At 47.5% G+C, this 14,551-nt stretch overlaps 1 protein-coding gene across 4 annotated transcripts in view; it reads left to right on the forward strand.

The window, feature by feature from the left end:
• ADD2 (adducin 2 (beta)) overlaps positions 1-14,551 on the forward strand; it is a 109,973-nt gene that overhangs the window by 67,903 nt on the left and 27,519 nt on the right. For all 4 annotated transcript variants that reach the window (XM_011945220.1, XM_011945219.1, XM_011945222.1 and 1 more), the window contains 5 exons: positions 4,126-4,277; positions 4,713-4,793; positions 7,970-8,119; positions 9,605-9,748; positions 12,432-12,530. In XM_011945220.1, coding sequence (XP_011800610.1) covers positions 4,126-4,277; positions 4,713-4,793; positions 7,970-8,119; positions 9,605-9,748; positions 12,432-12,530 — 626 coding nt within the window. The remainder of the gene's footprint in view (positions 1-4,125; positions 4,278-4,712; positions 4,794-7,969; positions 8,120-9,604; positions 9,749-12,431; positions 12,531-14,551) is intronic.

Raw genomic sequence — 14,551 nt, forward strand, 5'->3', positions numbered from 1 at the left:
GCCAGGATGGTCTCGATCTCCTGACCTTGTGATCCGCCCGTCTCGGCCTCCCAAAGTGCTGGGATTACAGGCTTGAGCCACCGCGCCCAGCCAAGATTGATTTTTTTTAAATTAATTCAATAATAAAGCCATTTAAGGCTATACATTTTTTTCTATGAGTATGTGTTTGGCCTTATCTCAGGAACGTGACACATAGTGTTTCTTTTATTGTTAATTCCTAAATAGCTTGCAGTTGCTGTTTGGACTTTATTTTTCTTCTAAGAGCTATCTGGGAGTGTTTTCTCATTTCCAAGTGGTCGAATGCTTAGTCTTTTACAGGTTTGCTAATAGCATCAGATTTTATTGCATTATGTTTAGAAAATGTAGCCTATTTAATTTCTGTGTTGGAGATTTATTGAGATATTCTTTGTGGCCTAATAATATCATTTTAGAATGATAATGGGTATACACCATCTCTGTAGCATGGTATTTAATCTATATTTTTGTTTTAATTTGATTTTGTCAAAAATTTTCTCCCATTATATTTGATTTCTATTCATTTCTCTGGGTATTTGTGATAGTTTTTGCTTTCTCTATCTTGAAATATTCACAGCATAAGCATGACTGATAGTTATAGCTTCACTATTGATTGTACGTTTAATTCATATAAAATGACCTACAAAATAGCTTCTTTGTATAAGAGAATATTGTTTTGCCCAACTTCTATTTTGATAACAATGTGATGACCTCTGCTTAGTTTTTGTTTATATTTGCCTGGTGTACTTTTGAACTTCCTTTTATTTTTACCTCTTTTGGGCCACTTTATTTTAGTGGGGTTTTTTTTGTTTGTTTGTTTTGTTTTTGAGACAGGGCCTTGCTCTGTCTCCTAGGCTGGACAGCAATGGTGCAAACACAGCTCACTGCAGCCTCAACCTCCTGGGCTCAATGATCTTCCTAACTCAGCCTCCCAAGTAGCTGGGACTACAGGCATGTGCCACCACGCCTGGGCAATTTTTAAATTTTTTATAGAGACGAGGTCTCACTGTGTTGCCCAGGCTGGTCTCAAACTCCTAGGCTCAGGCAATTTTTCTGCATTAGCTTCCCAGAGTGCTGGGATTACAATTGTGAGCCACTGTGCCTGGCCTGTTTTTATTTTTTGTAAACCTCCTATAGCATTGCCATCTGACATTCTGTGGCTATAACAGAGAAATCAGATAGCCAATTTTTTTGGTTCCTTTTTAGGTAGCCAAACATTTTTTTTTTTTCTAGATGCTTATGGATATTTTCCCCTTATCCCTGTATTTCAGAAATGTTACCAAGAAGCATATAATTGTAGGTTTTTTTCTTTATATGAACTTTTCCCATAATCAGTGAGTACTCGCATGCACAGGTCTTTTTTTTTTTTTTCAGTTTAGAAAATGTTTCTTCTACTATATTCATACTGCTTATCTATAGCCTTGCTCTTTGGTTTTTGTCTCCCAAATCTGTCATATTCTCTACCATCCTTTCCATGTCTGTCCTTATACTTTTCCTCCTGAGAAAGGAATAGGGCTGACCAGCATTCCCATTGCCTCACCAATCAGCATCTGTCAGGAAGACAGATGGATGCCTGGAAATCTGCTTAGTACACATCCGGGATATCTGAGTCTGGGATGTGGAGAGGGGAAGTTTCAAGTATCACGAGTTCAAGCCCAGATAGGTTGTTATCTGTCTAACTCCATTTGCCTTAGAAATTGGGGTTTTGCACATCAGTGTGCCCTTAAGTCTTAGCTTTCAGGGACTGTGGTGAGTTTTCATCTTTTTCTGTGTTTTCTTAGTTACTTTGACTTAATGGCTCAGTTAGATCTGATTTATAAATGTGACGTTTAGCCATCCTAACTTTCGTGAGGCCAATTAGAATAAGCTTTTAAAAACTTGTTGTAATATTATTTTATTTTTAAAATGGATACATAATAGTTGTACATATTTATGGGGTACATGTGACTTTTTATATATAAATATAATGTAATGATCAAATCAGGGTGATTGGAATAACCATCACCTCAAACACTTATTTCTTTATTTGGGAACATTCCACATCTTTTCTTCTAGCTGTTTTGAAATGTACTACGAATTCTTGTTAACTATAGTTGCCCTATTGTACTTCCAAATTCCAGAATTTCTTCAGTCTGTTTGTGTTTTTGTACTCATTAATCAACCTCTCTTCATCCCCCTTCTCTTGAGACATGGAGCAGGGGATCGGGAACTCCTTTTGAGCCCTCCTGTTCTCTTCTTCTTCTGCCCCTTGTACCTGTGGGTGAGGTAATCCTCTTAGTTGAACCTCCAAGGGGTTGGGGAGGGAGACTTTCTCTGATACAGACACAGAGGATGTGATGGGGTGAGTGTTTTCAGACCTATTCTGGCCCCCTGGCCATCACTGGGGCCCCATGGTTATTTGTGGGAGAAGTATTCAAAGAACTGTGGTATAGACCTCCCAACATCAGCCCCACCTGCCCGCCTTTGCCTGGGGCCCTGTGCTTTTGACATGCCCTTGCTGCTAGGCATGAAGCAGAGAGGTAATTTCTTGTCTGGGGAACCCACAGAGGGGAGGAGGCAATCCCAGACTGGTCAATTTGAATTAGAAATCCTTAACTTTGGAAGTTTGTTGTTGTCCTTGGCAGTTAACTAGGCTTTTGGACCACTGCTGTCCCTGCTATCTGTGTTTGCAGGGCACCTGCCCTGGAGGTGTATCACCTCTGGTTGGCGCAGGCCCTTGTGTGCGTTTCCTGACATGGATGATTCAAGGCCTGCTCTGCTCGCTGGATGTTGGCCCAGCACCCAGTCTACCCTCACTTTTGTAGACCACGTCATCACTTCCACTAATGGCACACTTGATGCAGGACATATATTGTACCGCAGCAAGGTTCACAGAGGTGGTAAAAGCTTCCAAAGAGCATCCTGATCCATTAAAATCTTTGGTGGGAGCTGGGAGAGGCAGCATCAGGAGGCTCCCAGCCAGAAACCATTTTAAGCCAGAACCTTTCCTATTGATTCTCTTATTGGTTCCCAGACGCTGATTCAGGCGCTGGAGTTCAGATGCCCTCTGCTCCCTTCCTGAGACATGTAGGCAGTGGTCACCATAGTTAACGGGATAGACTGGATGTCATCTCCTATACCCTTGCATGCCCAGAGGACAAGACTATCAAACCCTCTAGGCCCATTTCCAGATCCCTTCCACATCCCCCCAAATTCCCAGAAAGAACCACCGTATAGCTAAGGGACTGCATGCCCAGAGAGGAGCCTAGGTACCCTGCCTGAGCCAGCCTTTCAGCCAGCCACAGCTGCACTCACTTCCAGAAGTTTATGACTTGTTAGAAAAACTTGAGGAAGTTACCTCCAGGCTGATCTGGCTTTCTATTTTTTTTTTTGAGATGGAGTCTCACTCTGTCCCCAGGCTGGTGTGCAGTGGTGCACTGCAACTTCCACCTCCCAGGTTCAAGTGATTCTCCTGCCTCAGCCTCTTGAGTAGCTGGGATTACAGGCATGTGCCACCACGCCTAGCTAATTTTTGTATTTTTAGTAGAGACGGGGTTTGACTGTGTTGGCCAGGATGGTCTCGATCTCTTGACCTTGTGATCTGCCGGCCTTGACCTCCCAAAATGCTGGGAGCCACCGCACCCAGCCCTGATCTGGCTTTCTATTTTCCCTGTTTCTAAATCACAGAAAATGTTATTACCTGGTGTCGTTAAAAACAATGTAATAGCTGGTTTAATGACCAGTAACTTCTTCATTAATAATAACTGATGAAATATACCCCTGTTTCCACTCAGAGATTTATTCTTGCTTTGATTCAGTGCCCATCTTCAGAGTTTATGGTAAGCTTGGCATTACCACAACCTGTGTGGCATTCCCAGAACCCTTCATTCTGCATCCTTGAGATTTGCCATGATTTTTGAGCAAAAGCTTATCTGAATGAGCAGACTTTATTGGGCACAAATGTCAATTTTGTGGACTCCTTCCCCAGGTAAGGGTCAAAGAATGTTTAATTCCCTGCCTGGGGAAGTCTCCTGTGCAGGTTTAGTGCCAGTGAGAATTTGGAGAACACTGGAGCAAGGAAGGGGAGGGCAGATTGGCCCTGGCCCTGAGAGAACTGCACTGTCCCTGCAGATGTCTCCATGATGACACCCATTAATGACCTCCACACGGCTGACTCCCTGAACCTGGCCAAAGGGGAGCGGCTCATGCGGTGCAAGATCAGCAGTGTCTACCGACTCCTGGACCTCTATGGCTGGGCCCAGCTGAGCGACACCTATGTCACGGTGAGCAGAAGAGTTGGGTGGGGCACCGCGTGTGGTCCCACAAAACTCAAAGGGAGAACTCCTGACCCTTGGCATGGCCATGGCACTGCTGGTGACCTTTGGTCAAAATGCACTGAGCCCTGCCAAGGTTTTTAACCACTGTGGTCATTGATAAGGCAGCCTGCCCAGCGGGCACTTCTTTGGATGGGAAGGAACTCCTGGATCCTATCCTAGAGTTACCCTTGAACATAGTGAGTTTCCTTTTGTAGCTCCCTTTCCCTGCTCCAAATAAAGGCTGAGTCCTTTTTATCTCTCATGGCTGGGGGGAGAGATAAGAGTTCATTAGAGGAAGACTTGGGTGCAGTGGATTCAGGAGAAGAGGGGATTCAAGCACAGTGTCCTTGGAAATGCCCCCTCTCCCTCTTTCCCTCCTGAGAATGTGTGTCTTTCCTCCAGTTGAGAGTCAGCAAGGAGCAGGACCACTTCTTGATCAGCCCTAAGGGAGTTTCTTGCAGTGAAGTCACAGCGTCCAGCCTGGTGAGTACAATCCAGCATCACTGCCCACTCCTTATTGAAATGACAGCACTTTCTCTGTTCCCACAGTGTTAGGTCATCTCCAAATTGGTCACTGTTGCACTGTGGAGCTCACAATCTGGTAGGGCGGAGAAGACACATGGAACAAACTAAGTGTCCAGAGCATGATGCGACCAAGAGACCAATTGCCAGGAGGAGGCGGCAAGTGCAGTGAGAGGGAGGAGGGAGCAGAGATGGGCCTGGCATCCTCTCAGCAGACTCATGGGATGGCTATGCCTGGGATTAGACCATGATGGTTGGGAGTAGGGGACCTTTCTGGATAGGGGGTACATTAGAATAAGAACCAAAGCAGCACGAGATTTGTCCAGCACTGGTACCATTAGAGATGCTTCTGGGTTCCCTTTCAGTGTTGCTGCTTTTAGATGAGGTAGAGGCTTTCAAAAGTTACTGTAGTTCAGGAAATATTTCTGGATGGGAGGAGGAAAGCGTAGAAAGGACTGTCTTAGAAGCAGAAAAGGCCCAATCCTTCTCAGATACATGGGCTGCGGCTGCTGTGCCGTGTACCTCAGAGAGGAGGATACCACCTTGGGGACCTCTGCCAGGCTTGAGACATGCTTAGGTGTAGAGTCCAGCTACTCAGTCAAAAGCTCAGGCTCAGCAAGTCATAGAATATCTAGGCAGGGCAGGACTTCTACCATGGCCAAGGCCACTTGAGAGGCAGGAAAGGAAACTGGTGCCCAGGGAGGGTAAGCAACTTGCACAAGGCTACCCAAGGAGGTGATGGCCAAGTCAGAGCTGGAACCACAGAGACAAGGATGACACAGGCTCTGTCTGTAAGGTGTTCATGGTCTGGTTGGAGGAGAGAGGCGAGGTAATCAGCTATTTAAGCTCAGGGTAGAGAGTGTTCCAGTAAAGGTGAAGGAAGCTTGGGGAGCCTGGAAAGGGGCATCCTACCTCACCAGGAGCTGTAGGAAGAGGAGGGAATGAGGGAGGAGGCTTCTAGCTGAAACCATGGTGCAGGAGTGGAGTCAGTGGGATGTGAACCAGTGGGGTAAGCAGACTTAGACCATGGTGGCAAGGAGAGGTTTGGCGGAGGTGACTCTGTCCTCAGCAGGAGTGCAGCATGCATCAAGCCCAGATGTATACAAGAGCCCTGTGCGTGCATTTGGGAGGACAGGTGAGTGGCCGAGTCTGACTCAAGTGTTCAGTATCTGGAGGTGACCTTGGAAGGGGATAGGGTCCAAGTGATAAATGGCATAGAAGATCTTGTTATGGTGTTTTGGCTTTATTCTGCTGGACACGCAGAGCCACTGAAGTGCAAGCAGGAGAGTAATGCAAGCAGGTTTCTATTGTAGAAAGATCACTTGGAAAGCTGTGTGGAGGCCAACTGACACCTAGGTGGGGTTATTACAGCAAGCTGGGAAGGAAATTCCGGGCCTCTGTGCTTAGTAGGCCTGGTGATCAGTTGGGTTGGGAGTATGGGATTGAATTTGAGGAGCTGGTGGGACATTCAAGAGATGTCAGTTGGCATTCGGTTATTCTAGGTTCAGAAGAGATGCAGGCTAGAGATACAGGTTTGAGTCATGGGCATGAGATGTTTATGGAGTGTGTGTAGACATAGGGCTGCTGTGTGTGGTTGTACAGTTTGTGTACTGCCCAAGGGAGCCTGGCTAATAAGGAAGAGAATAGAGAGTGAAATCCAACCTGTACTCCTCTCACTAAGTGTGTCCTAGCATTGGGCTTCTGTTTTGAATTTGCACAAAGGCAATACCCACACGTCAAGCCCTATGTCCCTGGGCTGTCCTCAAGAAGGAGTACCTGCTTTCCCATTTGTTCAAAGGCACTATATGGGAGGGTGGCTGTTGTATTAGGCTGTGGAGGTTCTTGAGTGACAACAGATCACACATCCAATGATGAGATATAAAATATGTAGGATCAGAGAGAGATCATCTGAGAGAGGGAATTCTAAACAGGCCACATGTCCAAGGAAGTGGGAAAGCTGGGCTGAGGGAAACTGGAGGCCAGCACTCCATACTCAGGTTTAAAGTACCTGAGGTGGGAGAGTTGCTGCAGCTTTTAGGGGTCACGCTGCCTTGACATCTGTGAAATTCACTTAAAATAGGATATTGTAAGTGGAGGTTTGTTGAACATCTTCCTGATGCTTCTATATAAGCAAACGCCAGCAGCACATCCCTCCGCCCACATTAGTGTCGGTCTCCCTGCTTTGATGCCCATCTTGTCTGCCTGGGCTTTCTGGAGTGGGAGTGATGAGCAATTTGAGGAACTGCTCTGTGTGCCACATTCGGGATGTCATGGGTGCCTCAGTTTTAAGGGCTAAATTTGTGGTGAGTTTTAGAGACTATCATCTGGCTTGTTAACGTCCAGGAAACAACTGCAGTCAGTGAAGTTAGGTTAACTCCCACCTGCCGGGAGATTGCACTCCGGGAAGCCGGGGAGGTGTTCGGTGCGAGTGCACTGGGAGGGGCTGGCTTTAGGATTTGGATTTGTGCTGGGTGGTTTGAGAGAGAGTTCTGTTTACCTTGGATTGTAGGCTTTCAGGACACGGGAAATTCTGTGATTGAATATTTTACTGCTTTTTATCCAGGAGGCAGGGGAGTGGGGGCGCAGAGTGAGGCTAGAGCTGTCACTGGTAAAGCAGCCGCAGCCTCTTTGCGCCTCATTGAGAAAGGGCTCAGTGTGGACATTACTCCCCCTGGAAGGCCTCTCAGATGCTCCTTTTCTGCTGAGATGAAAGACTCCCCCGTCTCTGTCTAGAGAATTCTGTGCATGGCTCTTTTCTAGCACTTTGCTACCACGTGTGTGGTCTGTGGATCACTTGAGAACTTGTTAGAAATGCAGGCTCTCAGGCCCCCCTCAGCCTCTGAATCAGAACCTGCATTTGATTGGGCTTCGGGTGATTCTCATGCATAGTCAAGTCTGAGAAACTGTGCTCTTGCATTTCTCCTGCTGAATTATAATCGTCTGTGCTCCTGTTAGGCTGTGCGCTCACTGAGGGCAGGAACTGATTTGTTTTCTTCCAACACCAAGTCAGTCATTGCTCACAGTGTCTGGAATGTGTGAATATAGGTGAGTGGCACATGCTGGGCCCACCAGCTGGGAGAGGAATGAGAGGCCTCCACCACCCTGTTGCCATAAGTCTCTCTTCTTCCCTGGCGCAGATCAAGGTGAACATTCTAGGAGAGGTGGTGGAGAAGGGCAGCAGCTGCTTCCCAGTGGACACCACGGGCTTCTGTCTGCACTCGGCCATCTATGCAGCTAGGCCCGATGTGCGCTGCATCATCCACCTGCACACACCGGCCACAGCAGCGGTGAGTGGGCTCCTTCTCAACCAGCCAGGGAAAGACATAAGGCAGCCGAGGTTGTAGCAATCTCGTCACTTTAAACAGTCTGGAAAGATCTAGAACTCAGGCCAAGGTGAAGCGAGAGACCTCCCAACGTGGAAGTGCCCAGCCTCTCCACCTTTCTGACTACTAAAGTCATAGCATAACATGAAGACGTGGAACGTCTGTTCCATTGTGTCCCCCACCCTGCTGCATACACAAGCTGGGACCCCTTGCCCAGGGGACAGTGCCTTCTAAGTTTCTACTCAGGTCAGTCCTGTTGGACCAAGGGGTGGGGCCTGCACCCACGAAGCCAGGCTCTGGTGAGGAGATATATTGACAGAGGACAACCAGTTGGTGGGAACCTGGACTGTGTCCACTTTCCTATAGCTCAGCGTAGGCTGAGAGTAGGGGACATTGCAAACAAAACTGAGAGGGAATAGAAAGAAGAGCCTCAAGGAGCAGGTTGTCCCCCCCTGGGGGGGGACACGTGTGCCTAAGGCACTGCAATGTCACTTAGAAAGACGGCAGACAACCAGTTCTGGGCACTCCCCCCGAACCCCACCCTATCCTGCTGACCCCTAGGCCACACACCTACAGGGACAGAGTAGGCTGACTTGTTATCAGCCTGTTTTCTCAGCAAAGTACACTGGTTATGAACACTCAGACCTTCCAGAATTTGGACTAAGATGTGAAGATGTATTTGTGCCGAGTATGCATCTTTGCAGAGCTCAGGGCTAAGTCAGGGCAGAATGAGTGAAGGAGGGCAAGGGTTCTTCTAAACCCATCCATGCTCCTTGCTTAAAAAAAAAATATTGCACACTCTGTCCACCATGAGCAGCTCACTTTTAATAAGTGATGGGGCAATGGGTTATAACCTGTGTTTCAACCCTGGGATAACACAAGTGCTGGTCCAGCACTTGTATTATCCCAGTCCCAGGGGCAAGAGATTGCTTTTGAGGTGGGACCTTTGTATTGGGTAGCTAATAATTTCATTCCTTTTAACATGGGACTTTTCAGTGGGCCTCTCTCTTTGTCAAAAGTCATGACCTTGTCTGCACTGAAACCAAAGCTGAGGGTCTCCAGCCTACCTCAAGAGATCTGGACTCTGCTTACCCTAGCCTGGTGCAAACTCCACCACAGCCTGCCTCTTCCCAGAGTTATATGACAAAAGCAAAGCTGTGTGAGGCGGGGGGAGTGGGAGGGGCAGCAATAGGTCTCTGGAGTGCATTCTTTCTAGCAATTCTAAAAGGTGATATGTTGACGTGGCTGCTGTGAAAGCAGTAATGGAAAGACGCTAGAGCAAGCCACGTGACAGCACACCCAAGCCAGGTGGTGGAGGAGCCCAGACCTTTCTTGTGCCTGCTCCCCACCCTCACCCCTCACCAGCCCCCAGAGTGGAGCTGGACTGTGCTGCTCTGAGGAAACGGCTGGGAGGGCTGCAGGTGCTAACCACGCCATTGTCTCTCTAAGGTGTCGGCCATGAAGTGGGGCCTCCTGCCTGTCTCCCACAACGCCCTGCTGGTGGGGGACATGGCCTATTATGACTTCAATGGGGAAATGGAGCAGGAAGCTGATCGGATCAACCTGCAGAAGTGCCTTGGACCCACCTGCAAGGTTAGCTTAGCTCTTCTGGGACAATAATCTGGAGTGGCATTATTAAAAGCCATCATCACAAAAATGACATGTGTTCATTGGACAGTAAGGGAGGAAGAGAGGAGAAAAAAAAGAGAAAGGTCTCCCTATCCCACTACCCTGAGATTTTGCTGTGCACCCCAAATATATTCAAATTTATATTTGCAAAACTAGGACCATAAAATAAGTTGTTTTTCCCTCAGCAATATATAGTAATTATCTGTGTATGTTATTAAATATTTTATCTATCACCATTTTAAAATTATTAAATTTAATTAAATTATAGTACAACTACTCACAGACTTCATTATGTGAATAGTTGTGCTATACTTTACCTGAATATTCTTCTGTGATTGAACATTAGAAGGTATTTTTCAGCTGGGTGCCGGGCTCACACCTGTAATCCCAACACTTTGGGAGGCCAAGGCGGGTGGATCACCTGAGCCCAGGAGTTCAAGACCAGCCTGGGCAACACGGCCAAACCCTGTCTCAACAAAAAATACAAAAATGAGTGAGGCTTGGTGGTATATACCTGTGGTCCCAGCCACTTAGGAGGCCGAGGTGGGAGGATTGATTGACCCCAGAAGCTGAAGGCTGCAGTGAGCTGTGATCACACTGCTATACTCCAGCCTTGGCAACAGAATTAGACCCTGTCTCAAAAAAAAAAAAAGATTTTTTTCTTTCTGAGTTTTTTCTTTATAAAAACAACACATTGATGAAAATCCTCTCAGCTAAATCTTTGTGTGAGCTCGGGATGAGTTTCTTAGGACAAGTTCGTAGGGCTGCACGGGCTAGAACTGTCACTTCATGTCGCCAAATCGCCTCACATGGTTTGTTCACTGGCCCACCCCGTGTCTAGGATATGAGAGTGCCACTTCCCTGCAGTCTCCCCAAACTTGAGTGTTGTCGCCTTTATTTTTCCGCCAACTTGCAAGAGAAAAATGGAATCTTCTTGTTGCTTGACTGAACTCTTGAGCCCAGTTTTATAACAGCACATAATTGGGGGTGGTTAGCTCAGTATGGCACAGCCATGGAGCTAGTCTGGGTTGATGGGCGCTTTGCCACTGTCCTGGCAAGGAATGCACTGCCCGAGTCATTTCCCACGAGTCCCTGTCTTCTCTAACACAGTGAGGTATCCCGCCTCTGTATTCTGATGTCCTCCAGAGCGTTATTTAGAGTGTGGGGAGAGGGATGAAATGTTCACATCTACGAAGTGCTACAGGAATTTGAGAGATGGGGTATTCATTGTTTGTAGTACTTTTTGTGGGCCACAGTCATCGTCTCTTTCTGTTTCTCTGGCACTTCAGAGGAAAAACTACCAGCTGTTTTCAACAAGAGAGGATGTGATGTTGAGAGCCACGAGGCTTCAGCCCAGGCTCTGCCTGGAGACAGATCTGACACATGGATCTGTGTCCCAGCTCCCGGGCTGGTGTCATCTCATTCCAGAGAGTTCTTCAGAGTAAAATCAATGAAGAAAAGTTTCTGGCAGGGAAGATACAGTTGGACTCTAGGGAGTTGTGCTCTTGGTACAAATTCAGTTTGGGTTCCCCGACTTTTACCCACCTTTCCCTGACTGAGTCTAAAACATTGCACTAATAGTGAGAACCCCTGGCTTCTAGTTCAGATGCTTCCCCTAATTAGCTAAGAGACTTTCAGTTTTTGTGGTTTTTTTTTTGAGATGGAGTTTTGCTCTGTCACCGACTAGGGTGCAAATGGTGCGATCTTGGCTCACTGCAGCCTCTACCTCCCAGGTTCAAGTGATCCTCCCACCTCACCCTCCCGAGTAGCTGAGACTACAGGCAGGCATCATCACACCCAGCTAATTTTTAAATTTTTGTATTTTTAGTAGAGATGGGGTTTCACCATGTTGGCCAGGCTGGTCTCGAACTCCTGACCTCAAGTGATCCGCCCACCTTAGACTCCCAAAGTGCTAGGATTACAGGTGTGACCCACCACACCCGCCTGAGACTTTTAGTCTTTTCAGGCTTTTATTTTCTTCTCTGAAAAACCCATGAGTTAGATTAGAAGGTCACTGTGGCCTCTTTCTAGAGCTGTGAGCTCTCAGAGCTGATAGGGCCCCCTCATTGAGTTTATGGTGCAGAAACCTAAGGCCCAGAGTGGTGATGTGGCTCACCTGTTTCTGCAGGGCCACCGCTCAGAGAACCGCCCCCTGGGGCTTTGACTCCCACATTGACTAAGTCACAGGAGCAAGAGATGGCTTTTGAGGTGGGAACTTTGTATTGGACAGCAAATAATTTTATTCACTTTAATATGCACACCAGTTTTTCAAACTTCTAAGCTTTCTAAGGCCTAAAAACCCAAGCATTGCCTAAAGAAATGACCAAGCTATTTAGTCTGTTTTAAAATGCCTTTTCAATTTCAATTTTTAAAATGCCTAAAAACCCAGGCATTGCCTAAAGAAATTGATCAAGCTATTTAGTCCCAGTTTTAAAATGCCTTTTCAATTTCTTAGGGTAGATGCTTTGAGTTAAAATCCCATGTCAGGTAGCTTTCGGGTATTTGATTAGAGAACATAAACAAGGAGTTGGGAGAAGGGGCCCTGGGATTGGTTGTGGAAGTTGATCTAAATAAAATGAAAAACCTCTCCCTCTTAACTAAAGTTTAGAAGACTTAAGGTTTTAATTGACTATTTATTCCTCTACAGATCCTGGTGCTAAGAAACCATGGAGTGGTTGCTCTGGGTGACACCGTAGAGGAAGCATTTTACAAGGTCTTCCACCTGCAGGCTGCATGTGAGATACAGGTGAGCACATTCTCCTGGGAAGTGGGCCCAGGATTGAGCTCTGACAGGGGCCTGCGGGCAAATGTGGTGACCCTGTTGGCTGTGATTCAGGGAGTCTTTTGATCCCAGCCTTCTAAAGGCCTTGCCCTATTTCTCTGCCTGGGCACCATCTTATCCTGAAGTTTCACACTTAGGATTAGTTCTGTGGCTTTGAAAAATGTATCAGCATTGCCCAACAACCAATAAATACCCACTTCTTGGGAGTCAGTGCCCAGTCTGGGGAGCTGCCTGGGCTCATCAACTGGACAGTGAGAGAAACTGTAATAAGGCATAGAAATTTTTTACCATGCTCATATGTTACATGGGGTATACCTGTTTGCACCTATGCCCAACGGACACACAGGTAGGTTTTTTTTTTTTTTTTTTTGAGGGGAGGGGGTTGGTTCGCAAAGGCCAGGAACATGGTCAAGTCCAGAAAGAGAAGCAGAAAGCAGGCCAATTGGAGTGTTGATGTGGCAGCCTTAATAGCCAGGGCAACCCCAAGTGATGTCCAGGAAGCTGTCATGGAATCCCTAACTGGGAAGGGATGGAGATGACAGGAGTGTCAGTGATCAGGGAACCCCCTAGAGGAGTTGGTGGAGAAGCAGTAGGAAAACAGACAAACCTGTAGTTTTTTTGTTTTTGTTTTTGTTTTTTTGAGACGTAGTCTCGCTCTGTCGCCCAGGCTGGAGTGCAGTGGCGTGATCTCGGCTCACTGCAAGCTCTACCTCCCGGGTTCATGCCGTTCTTCTGCCTCAGCCTCCCTAGTAGCTGGGACTACAGGCACCCGCCACCAGGTCCGGCTAATTTTTTGTATTTTTAGTAGAGACGGGGTTTCACCATGTTAGCCAGGATGGTCTTGATCTCCTGACCTTGTGATCCACCCACCTCGGCCTCCCAAAGTGCTGGGATTACAGGCATGAGCCACCGCGCCCGGTCACAAACCTGTAGTTGTATAGACAACAAGGTGGTGTTGGATAAGCCAAGCACACACTTTTCAATGTGGCAAGTTGGTCAGGAGCAGGTAGCAGGCCTTGCACAACCCTGAAAAGACCTTGGTAACCAGACCAGGCTGACCAGGCTCCATTCTCCCCACTCTGGGCTGTGTGCCCTTGGGTAGAGGACTTGCCTTGCTTGAGCCTCTGTCTCCTCAACCGTAGACGTGGGGCCCAGTGGGTCGCTGTGAGGACGCAAAGAGGGGTGTTGCTGATGATATTTTTAGGACTCAACTGACATATAGAGGCCCGTTGCTCCTGGATGAGTCAGCTCTTTGCCCAGCCCCTTGGTGTCCCGTCCGCCCTCTCCTGGCCGGCCTAGGCAGAGCACCACCCAGCAGAAGAGGTCTTTCTCTTGGAGGTACTCTGGGGAGATTGAGATCTGCCTGGAAACATCACTGGTGGAGGCTCTGCCGTGGGACCTTTTCCATCATTTTTAGAGGATATGTGGTGAGGACAGCTGTGAAGATAATGATGAGGAAGTGTTAGAGGCAGTGGTCAGAACAGGAGCAGGTGGACACAGACCCAGCTGGTGCCTTTCTGATGTGATGTGGTGCCCCCCCCACTACTGCCCAACCAAAGATTCTGGCCCTGAGCTCTGACCACTGACTGGTGGAAGAATCTGGTGGAGCCTCTGGGATACAGGGAAGCTACTCTCCCTTTCCCACATCTGAACTCTTAAGAGCTCCCTATCTTCCTTCTGGAGAAGAGTCTTCGATAAGAAAATATCTCCTGTAAAAACGTCATCTCTGCAAAGACAGCTCAGCCCTAAAAATGAATGGAGAGGGATGCCCACGTGTCACACGGCCCCATATGGTGAAGTACGCCTCTCCCAGGATGCAGGCCCCCAGAAACAGTTTCTGGACAGTGTAAAGGGCAGAGCTGCGGGTTTCTGCGCCTGACAGCCCCACTCCCCCAGTTGCTGTCACTTTCTTTTCAGGACTGGTTTGTTGAGACCTTGTTATAGGACCTCAGGCAATGCAGACAGATAACCCTGGGAAAGCTCCA

This window comes from Colobus angolensis, unplaced genomic scaffold (assembly GCF_000951035.1).
Source record: "Colobus angolensis palliatus isolate OR3802 unplaced genomic scaffold, Cang.pa_1.0 Scaffold24, whole genome shotgun sequence".
Lineage (NCBI taxonomy): Eukaryota > Metazoa > Chordata > Mammalia > Primates > Cercopithecidae > Colobus > Colobus angolensis.